At 34.9% G+C, this 11,081-nt stretch overlaps 1 protein-coding gene across 1 annotated transcript; it reads left to right on the top strand.

Annotated features, from left to right (window-relative positions):
- The first annotated feature begins 3,659 nt into the window (after positions 1–3,659).
- On the top strand, positions 3,660–7,757 carry LOC111921624 (extensin-2-like). The gene is made up of 3 exons (XM_052769589.1): positions 3,660–4,800; positions 5,428–7,268; positions 7,380–7,757. The coding sequence occupies exons 1-2, from the start codon at positions 3,687–3,689 to the stop codon at positions 7,230–7,232; spliced, it is 2,919 nt and encodes a 972-aa protein (XP_052625549.1). The 5' UTR covers positions 3,660–3,686; the 3' UTR covers positions 7,233–7,268; positions 7,380–7,757.
- Positions 7,758–11,081: the final 3,324 nt, after the last annotated feature.

Genomic DNA, 11,081 nt, shown 5'->3' with positions numbered 1-11,081 from the left:
GATCGCAGGAAGGCGCCGACATGATCAATACACACTATTGGAGTTTCATACATTTTGATCTTGGGATGTGATTTTATGGATTTGTTATGTGATACATTGAGAATTGAAAATCCTTATGAATGAAATTATATTTTTTAAAAAAATGAAAAATTGTTTTGAAATTTACTTTGTTACATCACAGGGACTAAAGATGTAATTTAGTCAAAAGTCTATATAATGGTGTGATTAAAACATCATACGTGGGAAGAAAAAATAACTTTTAGTCGTCGTATAGATCTTTATATTAGTTTCTTGTTGTAAATTTAATGACAAATAATCATAATTTAAAAAAATAAATAATTGATTTTGCAAGAGGAGCTGCAAATGAAACGCTTTGATTTCTAAATGTCAGAAAATATTAAGACATTTGTTACATCCCTTGTTTTTTTTAGTGATGTGGTGTTTAACAATGTTTATAAAGTATCTTAAATATGACTACACAATTTGGTAAATTAGAGTAAAATTTAAATTGCGGCAAATATGTAAAAAGTTGGGAATTAAATGTAAAAAGTTGGGACTTAAATGTAAAAAGACAACTTTCTTATATGTGAAGCCGTTCTTTCTTTTCATATCAAGTCAAAAGAGACCGCTTACCGGAATAAGGACCTATTTTATTTTTTTCCCTGATGTGTTAGATTAAGCGTTTGTTTCTTTTTACTTGGTGGGCTTAATAGGTTAAGCACTCAATGTTGATTATTATCGAAGTATATATATATATATATATATATATATATATATATATATATATATATATATATATATATATATATATATATATATATATATATATATATATATATATATATATATAGTTATGTCTTTTATGATTAATCTAATCAAAATGACTAGTGTGTTTGGCATGAAGCGTTTGAGAGCTTCTAGTTTTTAGCTTTTGATAAAATGCACTAGTTAAATAAAAAGTTTCATTTGGTAGTTTGGTAGTACGAGCGTTTAGCTTTTAATTTTAACAAAACGTTCCGATTCTAAAAGCTACTTCATGTAGTGTTTAACAAAACGCTTCTGCGCTTTTGAAATCAATTTCCATAATTACCTTAAAAATATATTTATATATTTGTTTATTTTTAATCAATTGTCATTTTATGTAATTTTATATATTTCAAAAGCTTCTAGTTAGTTTTGCCAAACATTTTTATAGCAAATAAAAGTTACACCTTTTCGCTACCAACTACCTGCTACACGCTACCAGCTACCCGCTACCAACTAATCAGCTACCCGCTTCCAGCTAACATCTACTTTTTGCCAAACACGCCCTTAATAGGTTAATTGTGTGATTTGCTATGACTCTAACCTTTTACTTATTTGTAGTTTTTATTTTTCCTCCCAATTCTTTTCATGTTAAGGTTTGATGAATACGGTTAAAATTGATTAAAATTGTGATATTTTATTTTTTGAAATGTCAAAAAGAAACAAGTAAATGTGAGTTGTGTTTCATTTATAATAATTGATGAAAAAGCTGGACGTTGGAGTAAATGATATAAAAAGCATGATAGTTGACAAGAATACCCCTCAAGTAAAAGATGGACACATAGAATTAGAAGAGGTTAACACAAGAAAATGACTCAAAAAATAAAAATGAAGTATGAATGTCAAAATATTGGACATCAGAAATGACAAAATTTCCCATGAAATAAATAATGGCCATAACGAACAAAGCATTGATGATGACAATATTAAGTAAAGTCACCACTATGCCAATACACACATAAAAGAAAAATATCCTTTTTCTCAAGATTTTGATTTCTACAGAAAACAATCAAAATGAAGGACCAAAAATCACACAAAACAATAGAATCTTCAAAGTACAATGTCTTGATAAGATAATATTTAAAGTATACTACTATAAGTGCGTAGATTTTCAAACTACAATGCACAATTAAGAAAAACAATCTACAAATAAACGAACCTATGTTACCATTTTGGGCATACTTATAAAGACACTATAATCTAGAAATATACCAACTGTAACATTCTACCTTTATTCTTTAAAAAACCAAACTTACACTCGATAGGATTCTGACAAATAGGGCACTTGAAGCCAATTATGGAGAATCACAGCAGTATTTGGGTTTTAATGAGATGAAGTTGGATATCAGGATCCCAGATGCTATTAGACATAAATTCACAAGTTTTGGTTAGATTTCAAAGATACTCCGTTAAAAGGTAAATCTTGTTGTTTATCATTATCATATGTCATTATATATTTTAGTATCCATGTATACTTCATTGAGTTTCTATTTGATTTGTGGTTTGTCTAGAAAAGCTTTTCATTCTTATTTTTATGTTTTCTTGTATTCTAATTTTTATTACCTGTTGTATAGAAACTATACCAATCTTACAAGCTAATTGTGAAATATGGAGAAATGAGAATTTACCTTGAAAAATATGAAAGTAACAATACGTGAAAACGCATACATTTCAATCTTTTTGGTCAAACGGAATAGATGTGAAATTGCAATAGATTTCTAAATTGTAAGCTTTTTACTTTATTACTAAATTCTTTAAAGATGCAAACTTTACTAGAAAACATTTATCGGTTTCATAAAGGCTCATATATAGGGTCTTTAAAGATCATATAACCATTATTATCTTATGGTTTTATTGCAGATTTACTTTTGTTACAATGCAGAATATTGGTTAGACTTTTGATATTAATTATATGACAATTATTTACTGGGTTTGTTGCTGCTAACCACATTTGTGGTTTTGGTGGATGTATTTGTGCATATGATTGATATTGGAATTAAAAATAACTTATTTTACCTTATAAACAAACTTGGATATGTTCCTTTTCTAAGTCCTCATTAATTGATGGATAGATAAAGCGCAAAACTGAAAAAGAAGTGTGGGTTAGGGCGTTAGGCTAAAGATGTAGAAAAGAGGTTTGAATGAATAAATGATCCCTCGCAGACATAACCCAATAAGACCTGACATATGTAACAAGAAAAAAGAAACACCCCCATATATTTGTCTCGTTAAGGAGTAGTTTCTGAACCAGTTTAAGTTTTTCTTTTTTCTTTTTATACTTTTTATGCTGAAAACTGATTACTTACATTTATCAATTACCTTATGTGGTCAATAGATATGTTTCATGGTGAAATATTCAATCTTTTTTGGGAAGATGTTGAGACAATACTATGGGAAACAAAGATCGTTGGTGGATTTCAAGCTTTGAGGAGTTGCATGATAAAATCTAAAGATAAAGTGTATTTTCTGTTAGTTTGAAAGATAGCTGCTTTATGTTGATGTTATTATTTTACAGTATACCACTTTGTATGTTGTTTTTTGAATAGATTATTTCTACTTGTGGTTTCCAAGCAAAGTAACGGAATGATAGTAAATGAAGAATACGTAATATATTAAATCTCGTTAATTGAATAGTTCAAATTAAGTTGAGATGCAATAAATTTTAATGTCAACCCCAAATAATTGTCTAAGTAACTCTTGAGAACGAGCACTTAAAAAAAAGAAAAGAGTGCGGCCTAACTGTCTTGGAAGCGTTGACATGTTTTTTAATATAAAAATTATAGACTTCTCCTAGTGTTTCTTACTATATAATACCCACAACTTTACTTCCAAAACCATCACCTTCCTCCCTCAACCCCATCCTCTCATACTACCGGTGAACTATGAGAGTTACCACCGGCAGCGGTGTCCCTATAAGGGCACATCTATGGCCTATAGTAATTGCATTAACGGTCTTTGGTGTTGCTAACCTCATAGCTGTTTCGGCCGATCCTTATATCTATTCTTCACCACCACCTCCATATGTGTACAAGTCTCCACCACCACCAGTACATTCACCACCACCACCATATTTGTACAAGTCTCCACCACCACCCGTACACTCACCACCACCACCATATTTGTACAAGTCTCCACCTCCACCGGTACATTCACCACCACCACCATATTTGTATAAGTCTCCACCACCACCCGTACATTCACCACCACCACCATATTTGTACAAGTCTCCACCTCCACCGGTACATTCACCACCACCACCATATTTGTACAAGTCTCCACCACCACCGGTACATTCACCCCCACCACCATACTTGTATAAGTCTCCACCACCACCCGTATACTCACCACCACCACCATATTTATACAAGTCTCCACCTCCACCAGTGCATTCACCACCACCACCACCACCATATTTGTATAAGTCTCCACCACCACCCGTACATTCACCACCACCACCATATTTGTACAAGTCTCCACCACCACCCGTACATTCACCACCACCACCATACGAGTACAAATCTCCACCTCCACCGGTACATTCACCCCCACCACCATACAAATATAAATCTCCACCTCCACCGGTACATTCACCCCCACCACCATACAAATATAAATCTCCACCTCCACCGATACATTCACCCCCACCACCATACTTGTATAAGTCTCCACCACCACCCGTACACTCACCACCACCATCATATTTATACAAGTCTCCACCTCCACCGGTACATTCACCACCACCACCATACTACTACAAGTCTCCTCCTCCTCCAGTGCATTCTCCACCACCACCTTACTACTACAAATCCCCACCACCACCAACAAAGTCTCCCCCACACTACTACTACACCTCTCCACCACCACCAACACCCTACAACCCCGTCCCGTACCCTCACCACAAGAAAGTCATCGTGAAGGTCGTGGGTAAAGTTTACTGCTACAGCTGCTATGACTGGAAATATCCAATTCAATCACACGCCAAGCACCACCTCAAAGGTATATATAATCTTTAGTTTCTCAAACTACCTTAATTTTTTTATATGAATTGATGTGTATGCATGTGCTGTGATGGTTGACCCATGTTCCATACTTCCATGTTTTTGGTTTTCCACATCTCTTTTACCCATCAATACATACAAACAATCAATTTTGTAAAAATATATTTAATCTTATGTTTTGATTTTATTAATCGTTTACTGTCATACATTTTCAAAAGACATCATAATGAAAACATTTATATTTTCAAAAAATTGAAGCATTAGTTTTCTAAATGTTATTTTTGAGTTAAATAAAGTGTTAACGCATATAATCATATATTTATTTCTTATTATACCACATAAATTACAAACTTCAAAAAAAATATAAGATATCGAAGTTACAACATGTTCTTTCTATGAAAGGCTACGTTTCTAAGTTATATATTTATAATTATTTTATATATGAATTAATATGAGTTATTTAATTAAAAATATTTAATCTAAAATCATATGATGCATGTTTTAATTTTATTCTAACCGGATCAAAGATTTATTATTATGAGGTATTGATGTGTGCCAAAAATTACAAAGGATGGACCAAAAAGTATACATGAAATTAACTTCTTTTTATATTTGTGTTGAAAAGGTGCTGTTGTCGAGATCACTTGCAAGGCTGCTGGCGAGAAAGAAATTTGTGCATATGGGAAGACAAAGATCAATGGCAAATATGCAATTACTGTCGAGGGTTTGGACTATTCCAAATATGGAGGAGCTAAAGCTTGTACCGCTAAGCTTCATATGGCACCAAATGGAACCAAATGTAACATTCCAACAAATCTTCATGGGGGTTTGAAGGGTGCTGAGCTCATGGTCAAGTCCAAAAATGCTTATGAGATTGTCCTTGAAGCTAAACCATTTGCATATGCTCCTAAGACCCCTTCTAAGATTTGTGAGAAGCCAAAGCCAAAACCAGAGCCCACTCCTTCTCCATATTATTACAAATCTCCGCCACCACCACCACCGACTTACTTATACAAGTCACCCCCTCCACCCGTAAAGTCTCATCCAGTGTACCACTACACATCACCCCCACCACCTAAGAGATCACCACTTCCTCCATATCACTACACATCTCCACCCCCGTCGGTTAAATCACCACCACCACCATATCACTACACCTCACCACCACCACCTGTGAAGTCTCCTCCTATATACCACTACACATCACCTCCACCACCAAAAAAATCACCACCTCCCCCATACCATTATACATCTCCTCCCCCGCCCATTAAATCTCCACCACCACCATACCATTACACTTCACCTCCACCACCAGTGAAGTCTCCTCCTAAGTACCACTACACATCACCCCCACCGCCTAAGAAATCACCACCTCCCCCATACCACTACACATCACCACCACCACCAGTGAAATCTCCACCACCACTATACCATTACACTTCACCACCACCACCAGTGAAGTCACCACCCCCACCTTATCACTACACATCACCTCCACCACCAGTGAAATCTCCTCCCCCACCATATCACTATACTTCACCACCACCACCGATAAAATCCCCACCACCACCATACCACTACACTTCACCACCCCCACCCATAAAATCCCCTCCACCGACTTACCATTACACATCACCTCCACCCCCCGTTAAATCTCCACCACCCCCATACCACTACACATCACCTCCACCACCGGTTAAATCCCCACTACCACCTAACCACTATAAATCACCTCCACCACCAGTGAAATCTCCACCTCCCCCATACCATTACACCTCACCTCCACCTCCAGTTAAGTCCCCACCACCGCCATACCACTACACCTCACCTCCACCACCAATTAAATCTCCACCACCACCTTACCATTACACTTCACCTCCTCCACCCGTAAAATCCCCATCACCAACATACCACTACACATCGCCTCCTCCACCAGTTAAATCTCCACCACCACCTTACCATTACTCTTCACCTCCACCACCAATTAAGTCCCCACCACCACCATACCACTACACATCACCTCCACCACCAGTTAAATCCCCACCACCACCTTACCATTACTCTTCACCTCCACCGCCTGTGAAATCTCCACCACCTCCTTACCATTACATTTCACCTCCGCCACCAGTTAAGTCCCCACCGCCACCATACCATTACACATCACCTCCACCACCGGTTAAATCCCCACCACCTCCTTACCATTACACATCACCTCCACCACCTATGAAATCTACACCACCCCCTTACCGTTATATTTCGCCTCCACCATTTGTTAAATCCCCACCCCCACCATACCATTACTCGTCTCCTCCACCACCAATGAAATCTCCACCACCTCCATACCACTACATATATCTCCCTCCTTTAATAAAATCACCACTACCACCTGTATACATCTATAATTCTCCTCCACCCCCGGTTCATTATTAGACTCCCATAAGCTCATTGTCAGCAACCTAAAATCATGTATGTATATATTTGTATCACTTTTAGAGATTATTAAACATTCCTATTACTATAATGAAATTTTGAATAATATATAACATATCCATAACAAGTTCATATTTGTTTATGCAGAATTTACTTCATGTACGAGTTCAATAAAAGAAGGATCCTTGAAGAGACAATTGGAAACTAGTTCAAACGCACTCATACCTTTCAAATAAGTTATTCAACATTACACTACAGAGCAACAGTCTTTTATATTGGAACAATTTTCTTTCTAATGTGTGGTTTTGGTCATCCTATCTACGATGAAATAGTTTGAAGGGTTATACATTGAAAAAAAAAACAAGTACAACTACAGGTTACGTTTGGAAGATGGTGATAATAGTGTTGTGGCTTGAATATTTTTTCCTATATCTAATTTATTATTGTATAATTTACGTAAGTGTTAGCACTTTAATATTTATATATGATTGATTGATGTTTTCATTTCATTTCATTAGTGGTATTTATATAACTTTTAATTTCACGACCCACCGAGATTTCTTTTGGAATATCCTGAAATGCACGATTCATAGAGATTTAATTATAATACATATACATATGGCTACTTAAAAGAATATTAAAGTATCTTTTGAAACTATTGATAGGTGAAGAATTTTAACATTAGATTTAACACAACACAGCAAGACATGGAAGTTCAAAAATAGCATGACCATTAAAACATAATAATATTTTAACCCACAAAGAATGAATATTCTTTTGATACTATTTATAATGAATCCACTTGTGGTCACAAACATCAAACTTGAAAAAGTAAGTTAAGGCTACAACTTAAAATATTTACATGAAACTATTTGAACAATGAAGATTTAAATAAAACCACATTACTATATCATCTTGCATTTAACCCAAATACAACGAATACACATATTACATATCAATTAAGCACTTTCCCAATAAATAAAACTACGTTGCCATACATTGCAACTAAAACATATAAAAAAATATTTGTTTCCCAAATACAATATTTTTTTAATTTCATATTCAGAAGGAATCATACACAAATATACCTCATAATAGTCGTCGTAATCTGATACACTAATGGTTGATAATGGAGTGTCTTCGGTGATCAATGTGTGTGTTGTACATTAGCCTAAAAATACATAGTTCCATGTATTTCTTCAACCACCACAATCGAGGGTGATACTTTTCCATTAAGTGCTTTATCATTTCTTATTTTCCAAATGAAATAGCAAAACTACAAGAAAGACTACTCATACCATTTTTTGGCATGATATGATTTGTGTAGTGATGTCATGATGGATAGTATGTGTTGTAACAAAGAGGGTAAGGATGTACAAAAATGAAAAAAAACCTAATACATCAAACAACGCAATAATCTAAATCACAAGAACAATATTAGTTCATGAACCACATGCAATGAAAATACCAAGCAAAATGTAACACTCCAAAAATACTAGGATATTTTTTTGTTTTTAAAGTAATTAAAACCATTCCATGACAATCATATAATCAGATATCCAAAACATGAAGTTATAGTTTTCATAAAAAGAGTATCAAAGTAATCCCAAAATCATAGGATTCGGAAACCATCGATGGATGCAATGTAATCAATCCGGCTCTTTCCCCTTGCTACTAGAAGTATCTGAAATAGTAAACTTTAAACGTAAGTATGAAGCTTAATGAGTTCCCCAAATACCATATACCAATAGACGTCATTGTCACACCCCCAAACCAAGGATGGCGGAAACGTCCAGGGGTGGAGGACTTCATGTACAGTATCACAACAACGTGTATAATAGTGCTCAAAGTAAATACAACCATCATAAATATAAATGAAAAAGTTACACCAAGTATATGTTTACATGTTTCAAAATCAATTACATTATGATGACAAAAATAAATTGCTGACGGTTTAACGTCCCATCCTCAAAGCGATGAAGTTTTCCTGTTTCACTGATTTCCTGAGAGTACAAGTAGTTTTGAAAGAGTGTCAACAACTAAGTTGGTGAGTTCATAAGAGTTTTGTTTGGAGTAGAAACCGTTTTCCTTATAAAATCGATAGAGTTGATTTCCAGAAAATCCAATATTTTCTTAGCTAAGTGTAAACAGAATATTCCTATATGATGTATTAATGAACCCTAGATTGACCCGTAGATTTCCCCTATAATCGTCCAGCGTATATAAGTTATATAAGATTTAAGTTAGATAAAACGTTGAATATAGTGGGTCTGCCCTAGGTCCACAACCCAACGAGGAACAGGAGATGAGGCGGGCACTACCAATTCTAAGCCAATCCAGACTAAATTCTTGTATGACTCAAGCATATACGCTCAACGATTATAGTTGAAGTCTAACAATGCGAAAATTTAATGTGGACTTAAACCCAATAACCGGAACCAATCCTGGTGTAGTGCACGAAATAGTAATAGTGACTGTGATCATAAACTATGCATACTATAGTTTACCAGAAGTGGTGGTGATGGTGAATATAACCTATACATATCATAGTTCATCGGATAGTAATAGTGATTAGTGAACATGAACTATGCATACTATAGCTTATCAAAAGTGGTGGTGATGGTGAATATAACCTATACATATCATAGTTCATCAGATAGTAATAGTGATTAGTGAACATGAACTATGCATATTATAGCTTATCAAAAGTGGTGGTGATGGTGAATATAACCTATACATATCATAGTTCATCGGATAGTAATAGTGATTAGTGAACATGAACTATGCATATTATAGCTTATCAAAAGTGGTGGTGATGGTGAATTCCTTTCTTGTAATTAAGTTCATAGTGTAGATGAAACATAAACTATACCTATTATAGTTTATCACTTTGTTTGTAATATATATATGCCATAACTATACCGAATATAACTAGCGTGTTCGTTTGTGGGGGTATAATGGCTTAACTATACTTATTATAGTTTATCATAATTATCCATAGTGGTAATAACCCTTTTGTATGTGTAAAGCTTTAATAATGTGTTTGTTATGTAACATAACTCTAAACTATACCTATTATAGTTTATTAAATATTTGTGTGGGTAGTGAGCATAAGCCCTTCTTGTCTTAATTTACCAATGTTTATATTTTAATGGGTATAGCCTTGTAATATCATTTATATATTTTCCATACTTGTGGAGGTAAAAATCCATTTGTTTTCTGATGTATGTCTATATAAGAATACAAAATTGTCATATATTGCAACAACACATAATCACATAATGATGTATGTGACATCCCCAAAATCACGGACAGAAAAGACCGGTTTGTTTATGCTTTGTTTAAAAATCAGAGTTACATTTTAAATGAAAGTGTTGCGGAATTTGTCCCAAAACAAAAATATGATAAAGATTTATCAAAAGCATTTCCATAGAAATGTATTTCATTAAAAGACTCGGGATGTCATGTTCGTACAGATCAAAAGCATAAACAGTACAATATAAGCCTTACTACATTATTTCATATCTACAGGCCTATATCCGTAATCCCTCGTCCAAAACATCACACCTATGCTCATGCGCCACTACCTGTAATACATAAAACTGAGTGGGTCAGGCTTGGGAGCCTGGTGAGCACATAGGGTTTTCAACCCATAATAAATAAGTTTATTAATTTCATCGATCAACAATAACCCGATTACCCGTTCCCGTTATCCTCACTTTACGTCCCTAAACACCTATCATAAGGGACCTAGCCTAAGGATCATCATCGGGACGGACACTACTGCTAAGGGGATTCCTTGGCAATAAATGTCCTAAAGGCAACCATGTGTGGGATGGAGTACACCGG

Source organism: Lactuca sativa, chromosome 3, assembly GCF_002870075.4.
Source record: "Lactuca sativa cultivar Salinas chromosome 3, Lsat_Salinas_v11, whole genome shotgun sequence".
In the NCBI taxonomy this organism is placed as follows: Eukaryota; Viridiplantae; Streptophyta; class Magnoliopsida; order Asterales; family Asteraceae; genus Lactuca; species Lactuca sativa.
This window is presented reverse-complemented; position numbering and strand designations above follow the sequence as displayed.